Below are 24732 nucleotides of genomic sequence, written 5' to 3'. Positions count from 1 at the left end.
ACTTCATTTGACCAGCGTTTGTGAGTGCTTATTAGGAGCGAGGCATTGGACTGAGTGCTTGGAGATACAGTGTGAACAAGATTGGCACAATCCCTGCACTCTTGGTACTTACAGTCTAACTGGGAGCCAGTGACTGGGAGCCAGTACTAATTACGTACTTCAAAATGAATTGCAGTTTGTCTTTTCAACAAATGGTAGTGGGACAACTGTATATCCACATGCCAAAAAAATGCAGTTGGAGCCTTACCTTACCCATAGACAAGTATTAACTCAAAATGGATCATAGGCCTAAATGTAAGAGCTAAAATTATAAACTCTTAAAAGAAAATATACGGATAAATTTTTGCGACCTTGGGTTAGGCAAAGCCATCTTAGATATGGCAACAAAATCACGAGAAACCAAAGGAAAAAATAGATAAATTGGACTTCATCAAAATTAAAAACTTTGTGTTCAATGGACACCTTCAAGGAAGTGAAAACTTTCCCACAGAATGGGAGAAAATATTTGCAGATCATATATCTGGTAAGAGATTTTTATCTAGAATACATAAAGAGCTGTTTAACTGGACAATAAAAAGATAACAGAATTTAAAAATGGTTAAAGGATCTGAATAGACATTTCTTTAAGGAAGACACTCAAATGAGTACATAATATTCAGTATGCACACGGAAAGGTGCTTAATATCATTAGGGAAATGCTAATCAAAACCACAATGAGGTATCACTTCATGCCTATTAGGATGGCTGTAAGCAGAAGGATAATAGCAAGTGTTTGTCAGGATGTGGAGAAATTGGAACCCTTGTAGATTGCTGGTGGGGATGTGAAATGGTGTGACTATTTTGGAAAAGGGTTGGCATTTCCTTAATATGTTAAACATAGAATTACCTTATGATGCAGCAAGTCTATGCCTAGGTATATACGCCAGAGAAATGAAGACGTGAACGTGAATGTTCATAGCAGTGTTATTCATAATAGCCCAAAGAGGGAAACAGCGCCCAAAACCCAACAATGGTTGAAGGGACAAATAAAATATAATACAGCCATATAGCAGAATATTATCAGTACAAAAGAATGAAGTATTGCTATATGCTACAACATGAATGAACTTCGAAAGCATTATGCTAACTGAAAGAAGTCAGACAAAAGACCACATATCATATGATTCAATTTATATAAAATTTTCAGAGTAGACAAATCCATAGAGACAGAAAGTAGATTAGTTATTGGCAAGGACTGCAGAGGTTGGGGTTGGGAGGGAATAGGGAGTGACTGCTAATGGGTCTGGAGTTTCTTTGGGGAATGATGAAACTGTTCTGGAGTTAGTAGTCAAGATTGCACAACTCAATATAATAAAAACAATTGAGTTGTACATTTTTAATGGGTGGGTTATATATGATATGTTAATTATATCTTCAAACTTGATTAAAAAGTGAAGTATAAGACACTTGGGAATCTAACCTTGAATCTGGGAGGGGTTGAGGTAAGGGTATGTATCAGTAAGGAAAAGCATTGGAGTATGTGAGATTGAAGTGAGCTCGGGAGTTTGAAGGGAAAAGCAGAACATTCAGTTGGAAGGAATAGTAGGCGGAAGGCCCTGAATTAAGAACGGATGTGAAGAAATCAAGCAGTTGAGAGAAAGCCAATCTGGCTAGACTCTACAAAGCAAGGACGGAAGGACATGAAATGAAGCTGGAGAATTAAGCGAGGACCATACTACACTGAGTCTGTAGGCCGTGGTAATGCTTTTTATTTTTACTAAGATTGCTGGGCAACCAGTGTAGAATTTTAAGCACACGTGTGTGTGTGTGTGTGTGTGTGTGTGTGAGAGAGAGAGAGAGAGAGAGAGAGAGAGAGAAAGAGAGAGGGAGAGGGAGGGAGAGAGATATGGTGACATGATCTAGATCTGTAATTTTAAAAGATCTCTGGTTGCTCCATGGAGAATAGATGATATAGAGAGCCATCCATGGTGGATGCAGGAAGATTGGATGAAAGTGACTGGAATAGTCTAGAAGAGAGGATGATGGCAGGTGATGACTTGGACTAAGGTGATAGCAGAGATGGAGGAAGTAAGCTAGACAGGACTTGATGGTGGTTAGAGCAGTATCAATGCCTGATATGTCCTACATACTAATAAATGAATGTTGAATGAATGAATAGAATTGGATATCATTGATTAGGGAGAAGAAATTATTAAGAAGGAATTTCAGTTTTCTGGCTTAATCAGCTATGTAGATGCTATTCACTGAGGTGAAGGTGCTAGAGGAGAACTGAGTTGGGGGGAAAAGATTATGAGTTTGGTTTTAAACATGTTAAATTTAACATGCTAGTGAGATACTCAAGTGGAGATCTGACTCTTCCCACTGTATATACCATGCAGTCTCCCAAAAAAAAAAAAAAAAAAAAAAAAAAAAAAAATATATATATATATATATATATATATATATATATATATATATCAGTGATTACCTTAGAGATTGTTTTGTTATCTTTTTTTTGATTTCTGGTTTCATGGTTTTAGAAAATAAAGGAGTTCATACCAGCTCAAACTTGTTTAGTAGATGCCTTTGGAAAAAAGTCTGATTTGGTTTGCATTTCAAGAAAGAAGAAAGGGTTGGGTTTTGTTGAGGGCACAAAACATTTATTCTAGCTTTACATTGATGGCTTGGTTCTTGTCCCTGGATGCCCCAGCTTGGGGCTTGAGGCACTTGCTGTCCATGTGCCAGTGCTAAGGTGTCCAGAATGTGCTCAGCTACAGCATAGGTAAATGTTCTGCACATTGATCCAAGGATTTTATCTAATTAACAAAAACCCTGGCTGGTAAGTACATTTGACTGTCTCAGAGCCTCAGAGAAGCTGTCTGTTTATCGATTGTTGTATCATTTTGGCTGGATGGGAAGATATTAATGATGGCATCAGGGCAACCAAAACATCCAGCTCTCTTAACCAGTAAATATTTAAATGTCCTTGTGGTTTACAGTAGGTTGAAACTAAAGTTTATTCTAAACCAAAGGTCAAGGCTTCACTGGTATCACTCTTCTAATTTGATGCTTGTTGTGAGAGCTCCTTAAGATCATCACACTGTTTTTTGAATGCTAGGATGTAATGTGCACAGGCTTTTGAATAGTGGGATGTTAGAAGGCAGTGTAATGGAAAGAATAAAGGATTTTTAGAATGAGAAGACCTGGCTTCCACTTCTGACACAGCTATGAACTGGCTCTGGGACCCTTAGTAAATCATAGAACGTCCCTCTTTGAGTCTTTGTTTCCAGATCATGTTAATGGGGACCCCACTGAGAACTTTGAATACAGTCCCTAGTGTTCAACTCTGCAGAGAAAACTGAGTCTCTTTGGAAGGGTCCAGATCGCACACTGAAACACTAATTCAAGTGGACAGTTCCCAGGCAAGCAGTTCTTCAGAGTGGCCTGTACCTTTTTCTGAGGTGCGTGACTGGATCTTTGCTTACTTTCTCCCTGGTGATGGCAGGTAATTGGGGAAGGCTGGATTAGCAGCTTTTTCAGAACTTCATGGGTAGGTGGAAGCAGTCTGTCATCTGCATAGAAACCCAGCAGAGTCAGGTGGTTGGCCAACCCCCAGAGCACAGAATGGCCAAGGCCTACTGGGGTGGCTTGTAGGGAGGAGGGATGTCCCTGAAAGGGAGCCCAGCCCTGGGATGGAGCCTCTAGTGTCGGCCCTCCTGGTTCTTGGCTGTGTGGCCGTAGTCCCTAAACTTCCTCAGTGGCCTTACCTGTGAAGTATTGTTGATAATATTTGTCAGACCACCCTCCCAGGGTCTTATGAGAGTTCCAGGCAGGTGGACTCTTGTCTGGAAAATTACTTATCCTTTGGGTCATCAGTGTCATGTTTTCCTGGAAGGCTTCAAGTACCCTAGCCTTCCCAGTACCTGTAGGTCCCCATAACACCCGGAACTTCCTCTGTGACAGCACTTATCACCCCCTGTTGGGATAGGTCATCTATTTTCTTTCTCTCACACAATACTGTGAGCATTGCTGGTTTTCATTGCTGTTCATGTGAATAGTTAACACATACTTACTGAATATTTCAAAAGTGCTTTGTAAATGATAAAGAGTTAGGCAAATGTTAATAGTTATTGATAGTTATAATAAACCTGTAAAAGAGGACTGACCTCCCTTTGAAAAAATAATATAAAAATGGAGAATTAGCTCTTGTATTCAACAAGTAATACCTACTATGTGCTGGCACTGTGCTAAGCTCTGATAGATCAGTGGTAAGCCAAAAATACATAGAGGCATCACCTCATGGAGCTGGAAGCCTACTCAGATGTTGATCGTGCCGATGTGAAATTACAGCTGTGACAGATGCTGCAAGGGAGGGTAAAGAGAATCCTAGAGCCTCTGGTGGATTTCCTCTGGTCAAGGAAAGCTTCCCAGAGGAAGCTTGAGCTCTGGTGAGGAGTTAACCTAGGTGAGTGAAGAAGGGCAGAAGAGCTTTCCTGGCAGAAGGAACTTTTATTTACAGAGACCTGTGGAAGGAGGAACGATGGCAAGTGTGAAGGACTGGAAAGGGCAGGCACCGCAGTGTAGAGCGGGTGCCAGAATAAACATTAGAAGCCGTAGTAAGGAGCTTTGTGTTTGTTCTAACAGCAGTGGTAGCTGATTTGGTGGTGGTGGTGGGGCATGGGGTGGAAGGTTGACACGATCAACAACCATTCTGATTGTTGAGAAACATAAGGAACCAATCTGAGTGTTACCAGTCTGTGTGTTGCCAGCGTCTTTGGCACTGATCCAGCCGCCGCAGCAGGGTAAGTCGCAAAGCTGTAGGCTTCCAGGGCCCCGCAGCAGGGGCAGCAGTCAGGCTCTGTCTCCCCAACAGTATCGCTGTGGCCTGAGTGCCGCTGCTTGAAAATCCCAGCTCAGTCATGACCATAACACATGTCAGCATGGCTAGAACCAGTTAGATTTTTTTCCCAAGGAATTTTACTAGAAACAATGGGAGAGAAATCCAAGAATACTGAAAATAGTCAAGCTAAATGTGTTTCTGGGCTTACAGTATTCACTTTAGCTTCTTGCTTCACAGTTCCTGCTCTGTCCCTGTCCTGTTTGAAAGCTTTCTCAGAAAAAAAATCTCACTTTTGAATTTTGAGGCTCTTTTACATCCTAGTTCCTTCCCTCCCCTCCCTTCTGAGCAGGAGTCCCAGGTCCAGAGTCTTCTTAAGGCAACAAGTGGTTCTCCCCTGTCACTCTGTCAGGGCGTCTGCCCAGGAGGCTCTCATATCATTGGCAGAAATCCCAGTGGTAAGGACTTTGAGATGGGAGAAAGCAAGGTTTCATTCCCAGCTGTGAGTCTGAGAAAACAAGGGTTGAATTCCAGCTGTGCCGTTTGTCAGCTCTGTGACCTTGGGAAGTTGCCTAACCACTTCTCGCCTAAAGTGAGATGATGATTGACCTACCTCACACCATTGCTGTGAGTACTAAATGAGAACATTAAATGACAGAAACTGCTTAGTGCTATGCCTAGTGCATACCAGATGCTCAGTGCATAGTAAGTTTTGTTACTAAGTGTTGATAATTACACCAGGTTTTTACCCCACAGCTAGAAAAATAAATTAAGGTAATGGATAGAATTTTCTGGATATTCAGTTGTTACCCTGTACATGTTTCTTAAACTTTTAGTGTGAGTATTCAGAGACCTCCCAGACTAATGAACACAAGGTAAATGAATATTAAGCGGGGCAAAAAAACACAGCCTATCATGCTTAGTTTTACTCTTTTTTTTTAGAACTCACATATATTCAGAATTTTATTTACTTCTTATAGGATATTACTTTAATGACATTTTTTACACCTATAATTTTTATATACTTTGGTACATGTAGTATAAAATATTATAAAATGATATTTTAGGGGCACCTGGCTGGCTTAGTCGGAAGAGTGTACAACTCTTGATCTTGGGGTTGTGAATTCGAGCCCCATGTTGGGTGTAGAGATTAGTTAAATAAATAAAACTTTTTCAAGAATCTTAAGTAATATTTTAATAACATTGTTGAATATTATTGATAGTGGCTGATGTTTATAAAATGCCTTTTTTGGGGTGCCTGGGTGGCTCAGTCGGTTAAGCGTCCGACTTCAGCTCAGGTCATGATCTCACGGCTCCTGGGTTTGAGCCCCACGTTGGGCTCTGTGCTGACGGCTCAGAGCCTGGGGCCTGCTTCAGATTCTGCTCTGGCTCTCTCTCTGCCCCTTCCCCGCTTGTGCTCTGTCTCTCTGTCTCTAAAATAAAGAAACATTAAAAAAAAATTTAAAAAACCAAAAAACAAATGCTTTTTTTAAGGCAGTTATATGAGGCTTTAATCACTAAATCCTCACAGTCGTGCAGGTAATAATAGCCCTGCTTCACAGACAATGAAACAGAAATGCAGGTTGCTAGAGTAATCCACAGTGGCCCACTTGGAAGTCGCACACCACTTCATTTTCCAGATGAGGCGGCCTGAAGCAGAGAGAGGCTTGCTGGGGTCACAGTTTCCTCAGCACTCTTCCAGGCTCAGCGAGATGTTTTCTAGCTAGAGGAAGAACCATTTCTGTCCGCCTTATTGAGAGTCCACAAGGCTCCTGAAGAGAAACTGTCAAATCCAGATCCCTTACTTGTCCTCCCCTCTGCTCTTCACCCACACCCCTGCCTCCAGCCCCACGCTCCTGCCAGCCATGCCTGGCCCTTCCCTCTACCCCAAGAACCCCATTCCACTCAGGCTTGGCTTCTCACTGTCCCAAACATGCAGCTTACTCATTCTACCTGGAAGCCTTTGCAGTGATTCCGTTTCCACCCCTGTCCTGTCTGGATCCAACTGATGCTTCATCGCCCACCTCAAGCCCTTCTTCTTCCAGAAAGCTCACCCTCACTAATAATGATAGCTGTCATTTATTAAATACCCACTCCATGTGAGGCAGAGTACTAGATACTGTATATGTATTATTTTCATTTCTTGGTACGGTATTGCAAAAGCAGATTATGTTACATCCATTTTCCAGATGACAAAACTTGAGGCTCAGATTTAGTGCTTACTACCTCACAGCTAGTAAATAGCAGTGTGGTGATTTAAACTGAGGCCCACAGGAGTCCAAAGTATGCACTTCCCTTGCTTCAGTTCATTACTTGCTCTAGCCCATATTGAGCTTTCTTACCAGATTCCCACAGCCTTAAAGTCTGAGCCACACAATATCACGGTTAGTTTTCTCCTTGCCTCTCGTGCCTGTGTCTCCTCAACCAGGCTGTGCTGTCACAGCAAGGTGGATGGCACCTCCTCCTGCCTCCACTGTAGCTAGTCACACAAGCTTGGCTGGGCACTCAGAAGGCACACAGTACAGATAGAGCCTTACCGGTTGATTGATTGGTTGAATGAAGCTCTGTTTATTCTCCAGAGGCTACCCAGCAGGAGGGTACAGCAGCTGGACAGGCTGACTGGTCTCCAGGATCCTCCATTCATGTGGATGGGAGGCCCAGGAAGGTTGCATAAGAATCCTCTCTGAGGCTGAGCTGAGGCTTCCATCTCAATGCCCTTTTGTTTGGGGGGGGATAGCACCCAGGCCTCCCGGGAAGTCTGTGTGTTTGACCAGCTTTTGCAGATGGACAGTGAGCAGGGACAGGATATAAAGCACAAACAATTGTGGGAGGCCTCTGAATTCCCAGGGGTTCAGAGTCCAGCAGGCAGGGCAGGATCCTTTCTAGGGCAAGTGACACTTAGTTATAGCCCCTGCATGGGTAGACTGGATCCAAGGCACTTTTTGTCTCTGGCCTCACTTCCTCTTCAGTATTCAAGTCCTTCTTTGGGTTTTCTTTTTTTTTCCCCTTCAAGGAGGTTTTCTGCTGGACAGCTCCTCTAGGTATGAGGCCCTCTCTACCTCCCAAAGGATGCACAAACTCTGGTTGAATAAGCGTTCTTTCTTTTATTCTTTTCTTTTTCTTTTTGAGATATAATTCACATACCATAGAATTCACTCTTTTAAAGGGTGCAGTGGTTTTTGGTATATTTATAAGATTATGCAACCATCACCACTGCCTCATTCCAGAACATTTTCATCACCCCCTCACCCCAAAAAAGATCCTGGTCCCATTGGCAGTCACTCCCTGTTACTCCCCCCAGAACCTGGCAACTACTGATCTACTTTCTGTCCCTGTGGATTTGCCTGTCTGGACATTTTCCATAAATGGAATCATACAACGTGGTCTTTGGGGACAGGCTTCTTTCATTTAGCGTAATGTTTTCAGGGTTCATCCATGTTGTAGCATGTATTGGTACTTCATTCTTTTTATTGCTAAATAATATTCCATGTATAGATCTACCACATTTTATTTATCCTTTTTTCATCAGTTGATGGGTGTTTATGTTTTTACTTTTTGGCTGTTGTGAATAATGCTGCTGTGAACATTCATGTACAGGTTTTTATGTGGGTAGATACCTTGGGTATCTCTTGGGTAGATACCTACAAGTGGAACTGCTGCACAATAGGATAACTCTTATTATCCATTTGCCAGACTGTTTTCCAAAGTGGCTGCACCATTTTACATTCTTCCCAGCAATGTATGAGGGTTCTGACTTCTCTAGTCTTTTCAAAACTTGTTATTGTCTGTCTTTATAGCCATCCTAGTATGTGTGAAGTGATATCCTATTGTAGTTTTGATTTGCATTTCCCTGATGGCTGATGATCCATCCATAGAGCATCTTTTCACATGCTTATTGGCCATTTGTATATCTGCTTTGGCATTTATTTTTATTTTATTTTATTTTATTTAAAAAAAATTTTTTTTAACATTTTATTTATTTTTGAGACAGGGAGAGACAGAGCATGAACAGGGGAGGGTCAGAGAGAGGGAGACACAGAATCCGAAACAGGCTCCAGGCTCTGAGCTGTCAGCACAGAGCCCAACGCGGGGCTCGAACTCACGGACCGTGAGATCATGACCTGAGCCGAAGTAGGACACTCAACCGACTGAGCCACCCAGGCGCCCCTATTTTTATTTTTTTGGCATTTATTTATTCTTAAGACCCCTTATAAGCATTATGCCCCATTTGGCATTGAGGAGGAGAATAAACATGCATCATGATGACTTTTGCCTTTCAAGAACTTGCAGTCTGGTAAGAGACTTGTAATTAGTATGTAAGAAAAGTTAAGGCTTCATAGAGAAGGTGGCATTTAGTCTGGGCCTGGAGATTCGTAGTATTTGGGTACAAGGAGCTTGGTGGAAAGGTTTTCTGGGCATTTGGAGTAATGTAAGCAAAGGCACTCGGTAATTAGAAAAACATTTATCTTGTGATGAATTCTGAAGCTGTATGTGTGGAAAGCACTGGCATAGCACTTGACACATAGTGGGCTGTCATTATGTGTTAGCTTCCCCTGCAACTGTCCTTTAGTCCCTGCTCTGTCCTCCAGGACTGCGCAACTCTTTTCCTGTTCCAGACTTTAAAAAAAAATTTTTTTTTTTGGTAACATTTATTTATTTTTGGGAGATAGAGTGCGAGTGGGGGAGTGGCAGAGAGAGAGAGGGAGACACAGAATCTGAAACAGGCGCCAGGCTCTGAGCTGTCAGCACAGCTGACAACCCAATGCAGGGCTCGAACTCAGGAATGGCGAGATCATAACCTAGGCCAAAGTCGGATGTTTAACCGACTGAGCCACCCAGGCGCCCCTCCGGACCTCTAAATATTAGGAGACAGAGCTCCAAGCCAAGTAAGACTTGGTTCCCTAAACTGTTTTCAAGTCTTCTCCCCATCCTAGTCATTTCCTAATGAAATGGCCACAAAGTTTTGGTGCCCTTTCTGAATTACAGTGTGGCATGACCACAGTTGTGAGGAACAGGGCAGTCATCCCTTTTGTCAGAGATTTTATGCTTCTATTAATATAGCCTGAGCTTGCACTAGCTTTTTTGGTAGCCGTGTTGTGCTCCTAGATTCTGTAAGCTTGCAGTCAGCCCAGCCTGCTGAGAACCAGGGCTTCCTGTACTTCTTTAACCTTTTGATTAGATTTGTTTACCAAACTTGTTTTAGCCTAAAGGCAAGACCACTTTTAAAGTAGCGTATTGCCATGTATTGCTACATGAGTATGAAAGTAGTGCTGCTAACGTGGAGATTACCGTGAGGAAGAAGGGATGGATTGGACCTTTCTCATCTTGAGTCTAGGAGAAGAGGGTCTCTTCAATGGGAGAAGGTTCTAGAAAGCAGAACTAATCAAAGGGTATCTCCATCCTTCAGATCCCTCCTTTCCGTTTAAGTCTTTTCCTTCTTTGTCATTTTTTTTTTTTTTAATTTTTTTTTTTATTTTTGGTACAGAGAGAGACAGAGCATGAACGGGGGAGGGGCAGAGAGAGAGGGAGACACAGAATCGGAAAGAGGCTCCAGGCTCCGAGCCATCAGCCCAGAGCCTGACGCGGGGCTCGAACTCACAGACTGAGATCGTGACCTGGCTGAAGTCGGACGCTTAACCGACTGCGCCACCCAGGCGCCCCACCTTCTTTGTCATTTTTTGTCAGTTGATTAGTCCCATCAGATTCCTGTGGTGTGCTGGCCCCAGGCTAAATGTGGGAAAGGAGGGAAGAAATGGGATATGTGCCCTGGAAGGCAGTGTGGTTCTGTAGGGAGAGGTCCCAGTCCCAAGCTGCCACTTACTGGCTAGTCATCTTAAGCAAGTCCTTAACTAGTCACAAGATCAGATGAGATCACGTCAGGTGCCTGAAACATAGTAGGCTGCTCAAGAAGTGTGAGTTCTTTTGACGTCACCATTCAAGAGCTCTCCACATGAGGAGCCAAGTATGTTGTGTGCTCACTGACCCTGAGTGAGCAGAGCTCTCAGAGCACCTGCGATACTTAAAGCATTTATTTGTGTACTTGTCCCATTTCCGCAACCCCAATTCAGATGGGAGCTGCTTGTGGACAAGGTCCATGTCTGATTCATATCTGTACACTTAGTGCCCAGCACAGAGCCTGACTTGGAGAAGATGCTACCTAAGTTTTGTTACTGGAATGAACCTGAATTAATGTAGGCCAGTCTTTGCCTCCACCTGTCTAGGGAGTCAGGTATTGTGACTGACTTTGCACAGTCCAGTATTTACTGAAAAGCACGGGGTTCTGGAGCTTGGCACTGGTGGCTCAAGTGCCAGCCCTGTTGGAGAAGTCTGAATCACTTCTGTGTCTCACTGCCATATTGTGACAAGCTATCTGGCAACCAGCCAGCTGCCCAGCTAGAGTCCTACTGTAGTGCCAGTAGGTGGCGCCGGTGGCCCTTTCCCACACTTCAGCTACCTAGACCGGCATTTCCATCTTGTCACCAAGTTACCAGGGCAGCTGTTGACTGGGACATACCCTATAGCCCTGGGCAGAGGTACCCAGATAAGGGTGCCCTGGGCCACCCTCTCCTCCTTATAGCCTTGTATTGTTGCTTTTCATGTTTTATTGCGTCCCAGCCTTAACACACACTGCTTGGGGAAACAGGGATGTTTCCTTAAGAGGTTTCGAGGAGGGGCACCCAGGTGGCTCAGTCGGTTAAGCGTCTGACTTCAGCTCAGGTCATGATCTCCCAGTCTGTGAGTTTGAGCCCCGCATCAGGCTCTGTGCTGACAGCTCAGATCCTGGAGCCTGCTTCAGATTCTGTGTCTCCCTCTCTCTGCCCCTCCTCTGCTCATGCTCTGTCTCTGTCTCTGTCTCAAAAATAAATAAAAACATTAAAAAAAAAAATTTAAGGGGCGCCTGGGTGGCTCAGTCGGTTGAGTGTCCTACTTCGGCTCAGGTCATGATCTTGTGATCCGTGAGTTCAAGCCCTGCGTTGGGCTCTGTGCTGACAGCTCAGAGCCTGGAGCCTACTTCCAATTCTGTGTCTCCCTCTCTCTCTGCCCCTCCCCCGCTCGTGCTCTGTCTCTCTCTGTGTCAAAAATAAATAAACATTAAAAAAAATAATAAAAATAAAATTTAAAAGAGGATCCCAGGAGATCATTGGGGGAATCTGTGCTTCTGCCTATCCTTTCTGGTGCAACTCATGTCTCTGCCTCCAGGAAGTTGTCCCTGTGGTTCTGTTGCTCTGACCTACCCTCACACAACACCTTCTCCAGGGTCCTTGCTTGTATTTTAGCTGTTTGCCAGGTGTGGAGCTGAACAGTGAATGCCTTGAAGGACTCAGTGGAACTCAGCTCAGAGTTCTGTAATAACCAGTCTCATGGAAAGTTTGTGGAATGAATGGATGAATAATAGGAAATGGGTTCCTCAAAAAATCGTTACCCAAACTGAAAGACGTTCTACAAACAAATTAGCCTTCCTCTGTAAAAGTGTCAGAACTAAGAAAATCAAAGAAAGGCCCAGCAACTATTCTAGTGAAGGGAAACTGAAGACACTTGCAATGCCTGGTTCTAATATTGATCCTGGCTTACATCTGGATTACAGAGGGAAATTTCTATAAAGGACATTATTGGGATAATTGATGAAATTTGAATATTAGATAAAAACATTTTATCCATGCTACGTGTTCCAAATTTGGTCATTATTGGTTAGTGGTTATGAAAGAGAATGACCTTGTACTTAGAAATATGTGCTGAAGTATTTGGGAGTAAAGGGGCACATAATGTCTGAAACTAACTCTCATATGGTCCAGGAAAAAAAATAGAGAAAAGGAGAGGCGCTTGGGTGGCTCAGTTAGTTAAGTGGCCAACTTTGGCGCAGGTCGTGATCTTGCAGTTTGTGAGTTTGGGCTCCACATTGGGCTCTGTGCTGACAGCACAGAGCCTGGAACCTGCTTCAGATTCTGTGTCTCCCTCTTTCTCTGTCCCTTCCCCACTCGCGCTGTATGTCTTTCTCTCAAAAATAAATAAATATTTTTAAAAATTTAAAAAATAGAGAAAAGGAATGGCTAAGCACAGGAGGCAAAATGTAATGAGAATCTGAGTGGAGGATGGATCTGAGTTTTTTTGTCCTATTTTTGTAACTGTTCTGTAAGCTTGAAATCATTTCAAAATAAAGTTTAAAAAAATCTGTGAGGGGCACCTGGGTGGCTCAGTTGGTTAAGTGTTCAACTCTTGATTTTGGTTCAGGTCATGATCTCATGGTTTGTGAGATCAAGCCCTGCATCAGGCTCTGCACTGACAGCATGGAGCCTACTTGGGATTCTCTCCTCTTTCTCTGCTCCTCCCCTCCTCAAAATAAATAAATAAACTTAAAAAAATCTGTGCACTTTAATGTGTGTCAAGTTTCTGCTTGAAACAGGGAGATGGGACAAAGAATGGTCACCCAGCATCGGACTTCATTCCATTTCATCTAGTACTATGCAGTGAGGGTCTGATCCAGCTCCTGTGCTGTGTGCTTTTGAACAAATGAAAACTTGTGGTAATGACAACTAACATTTGCAAAATGTAAGTGCTTTTGCATATGGTATTTCCTTTGCTCAAGCTCAGCACCCTTGTTAAGTAGGTCTGGCAGGCTGATAAGGTTAAGGTGACTGACTGAGATTCAGAGAGGTTAACGTGACCTGCTATAGTCATGCAGCCTGGAAGAGACACATGCAGGTTCATATCCAAATTAGTCTAGTCTGAGGCTGATGCTTTCTGGACCTCCACATCTGTATCTGTACAAGGAAGGATTGGACTGATTAATCTCTGCCGATCATTTATTATGTCTAGAAATTTTAAAACTTTATATGATAGGAAATAACTAGTCAGGAAGCTTACAGGCACATTCTACACGTTTGTTGTAAGTGCTGCATAAGTGCCTGCCCTTCTCCCTCTCTGCCCACCTGCTTGCCTTTGGAGCAGTTTGGGTATGGCAGTGCTGGGGTGAGCCATATTCCTGGCAGAAAGAGCAACTAGAGAGTTTCCTAGAGGAAGGGTCCCATGCAGGGCCTTAAAGGAGAATGCTTTGTTCAAGTAGCAAATGCAGAAGATGCTAGAGAGGCCTCATGTCTGTGAAGTTAGAGCACCAGGATCCTACCTAAAGTCCACTGGCCCAGGCTGAGTTCTGAGAACAGCCTTCTTCCTCCCTAGCCCTGCCCCTCTCAGCCCAGGCTTACTGGGTAGATAAGGCGCAGATGGAGGCTGTGTGTGTGGATTCTAGCCCCAGGCGCCTTGCCTCTGTTCAGACAGCCTGGCCTGGTGCTGTTATTACTGTAAACAGGACCTTCTGCGAGGCTCCAGCCAGAGTCCTGTTGCCCAGATAGTGATCATGATTGAGTCTGCATGGCTCACTGCTTCCAGGCCTCTGATGCAGGTGGGCCAGGGCTCCCTACCCTTCAGCCCCCCTTCCCAGCTGCAGCTGAGAGCCAGTTAATGTGAAGGATCCGGAAATCAGTTGGAACAATGCACGATTGAAGTTCAGTGGCCGCTTTGTATTGATTGGTTGTAAAGAAAGAGGAAGAAAAATCATGTGGTACCTCCCTCCCCTGAGTAGAAGAGCTGGTTAGCCAGAACAACTCAAAACTGCCCCCATATCCCTGTCTGGGACTGTCTCCCTCCTACAGACAGCAGCCGGAGGAGTTGTCTTTTCTTTGGAAGTCTTGCTGATGCCTGTGTCTGTCAGGAATCCACTTCTCAAATTTTGACGTTATACGTAATTAGAATCCTAAGATTGTAGAACTGGCAGGGACTTGAGAAATCATTGAATTCACGTCCCCTATTTTACCACACAGAAAAGTGAGGCCCAGAGAGACTGATTTATCCAGGATCACACAGCTAGTTACTGAGAGAGCCATGACTAGAATCCATGGCCTCTAGCCCCAGGCCTGCATCTGAAGTATCCCAAGCCCTGAGCCTGAGAAGCCACACCCACATACTCCCACATATACACAGGAGCCTAAGTTCTTTGAAGAAGACAGGCCTAACCAATATATAACAGGTAACTTCCAACATAAGACAGGTATTGGTGAGAGATATATGTCAGGAAATGCTATATACATGTACTCATTCATTCAGCCCCTGAGCCTTGAGAGAGTGGCTGTGGTGCCAGCACAAGGAGTGAAGAGACAGGAGGGTCATGCTGACTGGAGGAGGGGGTGGGGGGACAAGGAAACTGATGTGTTTGGGGAGCCTGGGTGGCTTAGTCGGTTGAGTGTCTGACTTCAGCTCAGGTCATGATCTCATGGTATGTGGGTTCGAGCCCTGCATCAAGGCTTTGTGCTGACAGCTCAGAGCCTGGAGCCTACTTCTGATTCTGTTTCCCTTTCTCTCTTCCCCTCCCCCACCCGTGCTCGCGGGCGCGCGCGCTCTCTCTCTCTCTCTCTCTCTCTCTCTGCCTCCCTCAAAAATAAACATTAAAAAAAAAAAAAAAGGAAACCGATGTGCGATATAGGTTAGCTAGCATAGGCCAATGAGGCAGCATCAAGGCAGTCTTAGGGAAGGCTTCTTGGAGAAAAAAAGGGTAAGGGGCTTTTTCCCCCTAAGAAAGTTTTGTTTAAAAAAGAAAAGCAATAGTATGTTCATTGTTGCCAAAACAACAATAAAACTTAAAAGAATACAGAAGCACTCACAGCAGGAAGGGAAAGTTTAATACCCCCCACCCCCTTTCCCCCTTAACTGTTTCATGTTTGGTCCATAGCCTTCAGATCTCTCCTGGATTCCTGATATATCGGAGCAGCTTTGTTGTCCCCCTTGATTTGTTACTCTCCTATGGAAATCTTTATTTACTTACTATTTATTTATTTATTTAATTTATTTTTAATATAATTTATTGTCGAATTGGTTTCCATACAACACCCAGTGCTCATCCCAACAAGTGCCCTCCTCCCTGCTCATCATCCACTTTCCCCTCTCCCTCACCCCCCATCTACTCTTAGTTTGTTCTCAGTCCTTAAGAGTCTCTTATGGTTTGCCTCCTTTCCTATGGAAATCTTTTTTTTTTAAATTTTTTTTAACGTTTATTTAATATATTATTGAGAGAGAGAGAGAGACAGAGCATGAGTTGGGGGGGGGGGGGCAGAGAGAGAGGGAGACAGAATCCGAAGCAGGCTCCAGGCTCTGAGCTGTCAGCACAGAGCCTGATGTGGGGCTCGAACCCACAAACCAGGAGATCATGACCTGAGCTGAAGTAGGACGCTTAACCTACTGAGCCACCCAGGCGCCCCCCTATGGAGATCTTTAGGTCTTGGGCCAGGGTGCCCTTTTCTACTGCTGGCCCTTGCCTGGGGATTTGAGACTGCTTATTTATCATTTCACAGAAAATTTTGAGCACTTATGTTCCAAGTTCTGTGTACACCTTTCACATATCCTGGTTTACTCTTGTTAACTTCCTTACAATGGGGTAGATACTAATTGGGAAATGATAATAGTACAGGCCGTTGTTCTCTTTGTCCAGTGCTTTATTTTTATTGCATGTCAGGTATTTTTACATATTTTGCATCATTGTTTCTTCATGGTACCCCTGTGTGACTTACGGAGTAGGGCCGCTGGGGTCCTCCATTTTTTTAACAGATGTGGAAACAGGCTTGTAGAGCAGTAGCTGTCACTCAGATGAGGGGACCAAGTGAAGTTCAGAGAGGCTAGGTCATGCATTCATTCGCTGCTACCCACCCAGTAATGCTGGAGCATGCATGTGGACCAAGTCTATTCTGGTAATTCCCCTGCTCCACCCTACTTCCTGAGAGCTGTGTGAGATCTGGGGTTCAACTCCTGACCGCTAGTGTGGCCTCCTTCCTGTCTGCTGCCCTGGGCCACCCCCAATTAGTGTCACCCACCACTGCTGTGCCAGGCAGGAGAGACCTAGTTCATTACGGAAGGGCCTTCCACAAGTCTGGACAGAGCCCAGAAAGGCCTGCAGTGCCCAACTCCTGGACAGAGGCTGCTCTGCCCTGAGTGGCAACCTGCATTAAGCATTCCACTCATCATCTCAGGGATGATGGAATCCTAACCTTTTCGGAGACACCGTGCTCTGTCACAAGCATTGCTCTTTTTAAAAGAGATTAATTCACTTGCCGCATTTTGTCCATTGGTGAAAATCACAGGGGAGAGCAGGGGTGGCTTTCTCAGGCCTCAGAGGCCCTTTCAGCCACTCTCAGCAGGCAGCCACCGGCAAGCCCAGCTGGCCCGAAACTTTGAAATGACTGCCTACTGGGCATTCACTTGCAAAGGAACAAAATGAAATGGAGGAGACCTGGGTGTGTGAAATCCTAACTTTGAGCACAGAGGGGAAGTGGGGGAGGGGCCCCAGCCAGCTTTGAAGGAGGAAAAGTTGTTTGTAGCTGGGTTCACTTGTGATGGTTTGTAATGTTGGTACTGGTCCTGCCTTGAGTCACCGAGTGCCACCACTCCTTATGGAGTGCTACCACGTGGTATCTCTTTTAATCCTTACAGCCACCTTGCACAATAGAGATTAATATCCCCCGTGCCACAGCTAGTAAGTGAGAGAGCGCCCTTGGACTCCAGGGTCATTGCTTTTTTCGTTACATCTGAGCCCCCAGAAGGCTGCAAAGAATGGTGCTCAGGCAGGATGCTGTGCAGGGCTCAAAAGCTGGAGTGTCGCTGAAGAACATCAAGATTTGCCTCCTAGGAATGAGTCTTCCAAGTTGGTGGAGCCCTTTCCTTCAGATTTCAGTGTCCCCTCCTGAAACCTGTAAGAGCCTATGAGGAGGCTAAAGCTTGGGATGAGATACCTTCCGTAGCTTGTTAGAGTAGGAGGCGCCAGCCCTGGAACTAGAGCCCAGGCTGCCTGACTGCTCTCTGCTCTTTTGGCTCTGTTCATTGACAGGATAGCAAGTTTAGAGAAGCCCTCTTTTCCAGCAGTCCTCCTCTTAGAAGAAAACCCTGCATTGTACAGAAAAAAGATAACCCCTAAATGCTGATGGCCGTGTAACAAGTAGCTGAAAATTGTTGCTAATCAGAGACATGCAAACTAAAACAATAATGTGAGATCCCTTTACACCTGTTGGGCTTGCAGTCAGTAGGAAGCTGGCAACTGCCAAGTGTTGGCTGGGAGAGCAGGACACAGGAACATCCTGAAACCCAGGGATCTCACTGCAAGTACATGCCTCAGAAATACTCCTACTGGTCCAAAAGGGCACATTTTCTTGTTCTTTTTGTTTGTTTGTTTTGTTTAATGTTTATTTATTTTTGATAGAGAGCAGGAGAGGGCCAGAGAGAGAGAGGGAGATAGAGAATTCCAAGCAGGCTTCACACTGTCAGCGCAAAGCTTGACACAGGGCTCGAACTCCGAAACCGTGAGATCGTGACCTGAGGCGAAATCAAGAGTCAGATACTTAGCCAGCTGAGCCACCCAGGCCCCCCACAAGAGGATGTTCTTTGAGCATTACTTTTGGTGGCTGGGAGATGGAGACTGCCTCAGTAGGTATCTCTGGGAGAGCAGAGAAGGAAAAAATCTGGTGAATGTGCCATTGAGAATTATATAGCAATTTTAAAAAATGGAATTATTGTATACTTGGCGGTGTGAGTTAATCTTAAAATGTATTATTTGTGAAAAAAAGTAATAAATACAACACGTGTGTGTGTGTACATATATAAAGAGAAAACACTGCTTGGCTCAGGCTTTGGAAAGTAAGAACCTCTGTCTTGTCTCCTTCCCAGGAGCCAGCATGCAGCTGGGCACAGAGTAGGTATGTACACATGTTTGTTGAATAAATGAAGAGAGGAGTGCCCAGAGCCAAGCTGAATGAATTACCCAGTCATCCTATGTGACCCTGTCTTAGAATCCCTGGGTATTGGCCAACCTGCCACTGCCAGCGTCAGACTACAACACTTCGTTCCATGAAAGAGGTGGAAGTAGGGTAAGGTGGCAGGTGGAAGCCACCCTGTATCGAACACCTGCTATGTGCCAGGTACTGGGCTAGGATCCCAGCAAATTAGAGGTTAGTGTCCCTATTTGATAGGTGAGAAAACTGAGACTCAGAGAATTGATTGGCCTAGGGTTATCTAGCTGGGCTAGAATGTGAATCCAGGTTTGATTTATTACAAAGTCCTTTTATTCATCCTTTTCATTACACCATACTCGGTCCTCAAGGGGCATGAGGAGAAGGCATCTCAGTCCTGTTTCTTCAGCCCTACTTCCAGATCAGAGCTGCTTCCAGAATTCTCAGGGCCCAGGCAGGGGAAAACGGCTCACTGTCCCACTGGAGACAGGAGGGATTCTGGCTGCACTGAGTTTTTCCTGGCCATGCCCCGCTTTCTCATTTTCCTGCCCTGACTTGTCTCCCTTGTCTATGTTACAACAGCTCCCAAACTGTCTTTTGTCCCCACTTTCTACTCTTTCCCCTTTCAGAGTCAGCTTGCTTAAGCTATCAGGTTAATTTTATAATTTCTTTTACACAGAAACCTTCAGTGACAACCCTTTTGCCTGTGGTAATAGTCTTAAGGAATGCCAAATAGGTTTATTCTCTGTTGCCGGCTTTAGCTGATCAATGATGCCTGATTAGAACGAGGGTTGAAAAGGATTCTGAGGCTTGTTCAAAGGCTCCACAGGAAAAACTTCCGGGAGAGATTCATGATTTCTGACTTAGATGCAGGAGGCAGGACAGTAGCATGCATGCCAGGCATTTGTCAACTCTTGAAGTTGGGTTTGTAACCTAGGATCTTTTTTTGATTTCATGAAGACCTGTGAACTCCTGGACATTGAAAAAAAAAAAATCTTTTTTTTGAGTACCTGTGCTCTTGTGCACTTTTCTGGAGAGAATCGTCAGCTTTGGTCATATTCTCAAAGAAGCCTATGTCTCAAAAGAGATTTACGCCTACTGCCTTGGCCCTGTGTCTTGACTTTAGAGGCTCTGTTGTAGGCCCTGCATACCTTGGCAGCTGCCTGTTTCTCTGCCAAGAACCGTCACCTGGATGGATCTACTTGATGATTTCCAAATATACCTTCCCATTGCTTCCCTGTGTCCTGATAGTGTCTTGTTCCTTTTGTCTTGACTGTTGCGCACTTCCTCCCTTGTCTCTAAACTGTTTCCATTCTTCAAGGCACAGTTCAGGCTTTTCCTTCAGAAACCTCTTTGATTTGCTTCGGCTGGTCTTGATTTTCTGGCCTTCTGTACTGAGGACCAGAGAAATGAAGCCATCCTATCAGAATCACAGTTAGGATCAGAACCCCAGGCTCTAAACTCTCATACCCATGCACTTTCCACAGCACCTGCTAAACCAGGGAAGGTTTTGTAAGTTAGGAAGGAGGTTTTGTGCAAAGAGATTTTGTCTCACAGGGTTCTTACTCTCTTTAATATTCTTGGCCATAGAAAATTGTTCCTGCATAAAAAAGGCTTAACTCTGTGTGGTAAAGAGGCCCAGGAGTTTCACCGGAACAAATCCTCCAAATTAGAGATCAGAGATGAGTGACTTCCCAATCTCCTCTTCAACACTCTTCCCTCAGATTTTGTGCCCAGTCATGCTGCCTTCTCTTCTGGGGGAGAGGCTTTAGCCTCTGCCTCATGCACTCCTTCCTCTTCTTTGACCTCATTTGTCGGGCTAACTCTCTGGCATCACATCCTCAGGAAGGGCTTCCAGGTCACTAAGACTGGGTTAGGTCTCCTGGGTGTGCACTTGTAGCCTGTGCTCCCCATTCACAGCCCTCCTCTGATGCATGCTTATGTCCTTGCTGGCCTGTCTTCTCTCCTGTGTCAGCACGGGCCAAGTGAATACATACTTGATATGGCTTTTCCTCCCAAGCCTTCATCACCTGCTTACTTCAGCAGCACAGAGCTTTTATTTGGCTTGGTCCAGAGGAGCAGTGACTGCAGATTGTGGCACAAGAATGGCACTAGGACTCAATTCTAAGCCTCCAGACTCTCTGCAGGTGCCCTTTCATTTGCTCCCCTCTAAAGAGTCCTCCAAACACCCTCCCACCCAGTCCTCATAAGCAGATCCTGCCTTGTTGGTGAATTGCTCTTGCCTTTTGGTCCCCCTCTCTCCTGGTCTCCTGTAGCACTTCTGGTGGAAAACTATACGCTGCAGGCTTTGATTTCCTGCTGTCCTGAGTCTTCCCTCCACAACTATGTCATTTGCTCTCTAGGGTACACCTGTGTCTTCTCACCCCCATCCCAGAATCTAGCACAGGACCAGGCACGTATGGTGATTGCTAAAATCAGTTGAGTATCTTGTCTTCCATGTGCCATGGCGTCAGGTTCAGTTTGGAGGAAGGGTGGTGAGGCGAGAAGGGTTCCAGCTCTAGAGCCTTTATCAGCCTGAACTTCAGTCACTGATCACTCCTTAGCTAGCTTTGTGACCTTCAGCGAGTCATATCACCTCACTGAGCCTGTTACCTCATCCATGAGAAGAGGAGGTTAGCGTCAGTTCCTTAAGCATCTATGAAGAGCAAATGAGAGCAGGTGTGTCAAGTTCTGAAGGCAGTTCCTGCTTATAGTAGGTGTCCAGTAAGAGGTTGATTCTGTTTACTCCCTTCTCTCTGTCCACCCCCACATTGTAGAGCCCCCTGTTCCCAGGACCCGGAATTCAGGATTTTAGTGATATATATAAAACTGTGTTTGTTAGTTTATCCAGCAACTATTGAGCTCTTACTATGTGTTAGGCACTGGCATAGAGAGTCAGGCTTGTGTGGACTCTCCTAGAAACCTAATGTAGCATTTCTTTCTTTTTTTTTGGTAATATTTATCTATTTTTGAGAGAGAGAGAGAGACAGACAGACAGACAGAGCACAATTGGGGGAGGGGCAGAGAGAGAGAGAGGGAGACACAGAATCTGAAGGAGGCTCCAGACTCTGAGCTGTTAGCTAGCACAGAGCTGCCGCAGGGCTCAAACTCATGAGCTGCAAGGTCATGACCTGAGTCAAAGTTGGAAGCTTAACCTACTGAGCTACTCAGGCACCCCAGTCTAGCATTTCTAGCATTCTTTCCATGTTTCCTTGGGTTTGAGATTTTGAATTTCCAAATAACCACCATACAGAGAAACTTGAGTGTGATCCTTTTGCAAACTGGCACTTACCTAGATAAGCAGTGTCATTGGGCATTCAGTGCTAAGCATGGGGAAATTCTAAGGATGGGAAACAGATCTGTGGATTGGATGAGCTAAGGAAGCCTTCTCAGGGGACCTCTCAAGCCAGGATTGTATTCCATACCATGGAAGTAGGATTAGAATAGGCAAAGAATCAGGGAGAGAGCATTGGACCAAGGTAGTGGACCAAGGTAGTGGGAGTGTCAGGGTATTAAGATAGAGAAGGCACATTCTTTCCTCAGAAGGCTGGAAGGATAACAGCAGGGGTCAGACTGATTAAGGGAAGAAGGAGAGGGGTAGGGGATCCCTGGGGAAGGGGGGGGAGACTGGCCAGAGGAGCTAGAGTGGGTACTTAGTTCTCAAAGGCCTCTGACTGTTTCCAGATTCATGTAGCCTCCCTATTTGTTGACTGTCTCATTTCTTCCACTCTTACGTCCATGATATGCCATACACTGAAAATATTTCTCTCTTTCTAGGCTCTTGTCAGAAGGTGCAGATGTCAATGCAAGGCACAGACTTGGGTGGACAGCACTCATGGTGGCAGCCATCAGCCGAAACGACAGGTGAGAGATCTCCTTCCACACAGGGCTCCCTTAGCCAGATCCCTGCAGACCACATTCCAGAACCCTCTTCCACCCTTGCTTGTCTCCCTGCTGTTTTCTCCAGAGGCAGGGTGGTGGACTAAGGAGAAGGTCAGGTCTACACCTTGTGCAGTGGAAAGTATAGAAGATGTGGAGAGGGAAGAATATAACTCTGGATCCTAGCTCCATCTTTCATTGGCTTTGTGACATTAGGCATGTCATTTGCATTGTTGAAGTCACGAAATGTTTGGAAGTGTGTTAAGTGGTTGAAGGTACACATTTGAGTTACCTCCATGTTTTCTTATTCCACCATCTGTCCATGTGAGGAATCTGTAGTCACAGTAAGGGCCCCGCTAGGCTATTTCTTTGGAGGTTCTGATGGAAACTAGGGAAGGCCGGGGACATTCTCCCTCCCATTGGAGGCCGTGTTCTTTTCCTGCCCGCTCCCCCATTTCCTCAAGGGATAGCTGTTTTGTAAAGACTGAAATAGTCCCCTGTGTGTAGAGAATTACTTCAGTTCTCACAACTGACACAAGATAGGTAGGTAGGTAGGTAGGTAGGTAGGTGGTGGATGGATGGATTTCTCATTTTGTAGCTGAGAAAACTGAAGCCCAAAGAGATAAGGTGATTTGTCTGAGATCACACAGACGAGTTAGAGCCTGGTCTGGCTGCCTACAAAGTTTGTGTGTTTTACTTTACCTCATTGCTGCCAGATCCTGGGCTAGTGCTGCATACTGCCTCTCCATCCCAGTCTCTAGCTGTAATTATGCAAAAGAATTGATTAAAAAGGAGCAAAAAGAAATGCTTTCAAAAAAAGCAGACTGGGCACTTAAGTAGCAGCCACTGAAATTGATAGTTTGAGTTACCAGTTTTAATTTTTCCTTTAAGCAGATCATTAAGGCTTTTGTCTGCCAGTACTGGCCTCCTTTGGAAGGATCATAAATGTGGTGGAAACCAACAAAACGGATTTTCTAATATAAAGATGGCAGTGCTTCAGACTGGCTGAGAGACTTGGCTATACATGAGATAGGTCTCTCCTCTCTGCTCCTCTGTCCTGAACTTGTTTCTCAGAATTCCATTTCTTTATTTGCCACTTAAGCTCCAAGCCCTTAAAAGAATACTTGGTGTGGGGCGCCTGGGTGGCTCAGTCAGTTGAGCATCCGACTTTGGCTCAGGTCATGATGTCATGGCACGTGAGTTGGAGCCCCCTGTCAGGCTCTGTGCTGACAGGTCAGAGCCTGGAGCCTGCTTCCGATTCTTTGTCTCCCTCTCTCTCTCTGTCCCTCCCCCGTTCACACTCTTTGTCTCTCTGTCTCAAAAATAAACATTAAAAAAAGAAAAAAAGAAAAAAGAAAACTTGATGTAAATAGGCTTTGCAGTTGAGAGTCCTGGAATCCAGTCCTGGTTCTGACCCTTCGTTGAATTTAAGAATTCTGTGGGCACTCTATTTCTTCATCTGAAATCATTTATTTTTACAAACATTTGGTAAACGTCTACTCTGAGCCAGACTCTGTGCTCAGCATTGGAGAATCAGAGACCTTGGGAGCTCAAGGTCCAATGTGAAAAAGAATGGCAGGTAGAGAGACAGAGTGTAGTGTAATCAATGATGTCAGAGCCATGTGGACAGGAAATTATCAAAGCAGAGGTTAGGAGAGGACTGACTCTGTGAGCAGGGTAGATTCTTGCTATATTTTTGTGAGAACCCAGTGAGATAGTGTTTGTGCTACCTGTTACAAATGGTGAGTTGTTATTCTCTGTTGCCCATATTAGATGTCTCTACACATAAACACATGTGTTTATTCTACCAGTGATACTCCACCCACCACCACCTCCACCCCACCCACCAGTTTTCTTTCCCAGCTTGCAAGTATCTCCATTCACAAGAGATAGCAGGTGGTGGAGAAAAGAGAAGGGAGTGTGTGCCCTTCTTTACATAGTATTTTCAGCGCTGAGACAGAATAGGAAATAACACTATACTTAAGAGTACTGTCAATCAGTGAGCAGATAGCTGGTAGATGTGCTCTGGGGACATTTCTCTCTAAATCTAACGAGTTGTTGGCTTAACTGATTGTCCTGTCTTTATCCAGGGCCATTAGCAAATCAGCGTTGCTTGTTGAGTGAAGTGACAGTGTTGGCTAGTATTTACTTGTTTTGGTTCCTAGGACTAATTATTGGTGTTTTAAACATCCATTTTGTGCCCTCCTCTTCCTTCCAGGGCCCAGGGACAGATTTTTATTGCAAATAGCAAACTTAGGTTAATTTATTCATATCATA

The 24732-nt window shown here is 44.8% G+C and overlaps 1 protein-coding gene across 5 annotated transcripts in view; it reads left to right on the top strand.

The window, feature by feature from the left end:
* The window catches only part of CLPB (ClpB family mitochondrial disaggregase), a 143248-nt gene that overhangs the window by 7299 nt on the left and 111217 nt on the right, over window positions 1-24732 (top strand). For all 5 annotated transcript variants that reach the window (XM_060605702.3, XM_060605703.3, XM_060605704.3 and 2 more), the window contains exon 3: window positions 22354-22440. In XM_060605702.3, the coding sequence (XP_060461685.1) occupies window positions 22354-22440 (87 nt within the window). The remainder of the gene's footprint in view (window positions 1-22353; window positions 22441-24732) is intronic.

The sequence above is a fragment of the Panthera onca genome, chromosome D1, assembly GCF_046562875.1.
Source record: "Panthera onca isolate mPanOnc1 chromosome D1, mPanOnc1 haplotype 2, whole genome shotgun sequence".
Lineage (NCBI taxonomy): Eukaryota > Metazoa > Chordata > Mammalia > Carnivora > Felidae > Panthera > Panthera onca.
This window is presented reverse-complemented; position numbering and strand designations above follow the sequence as displayed.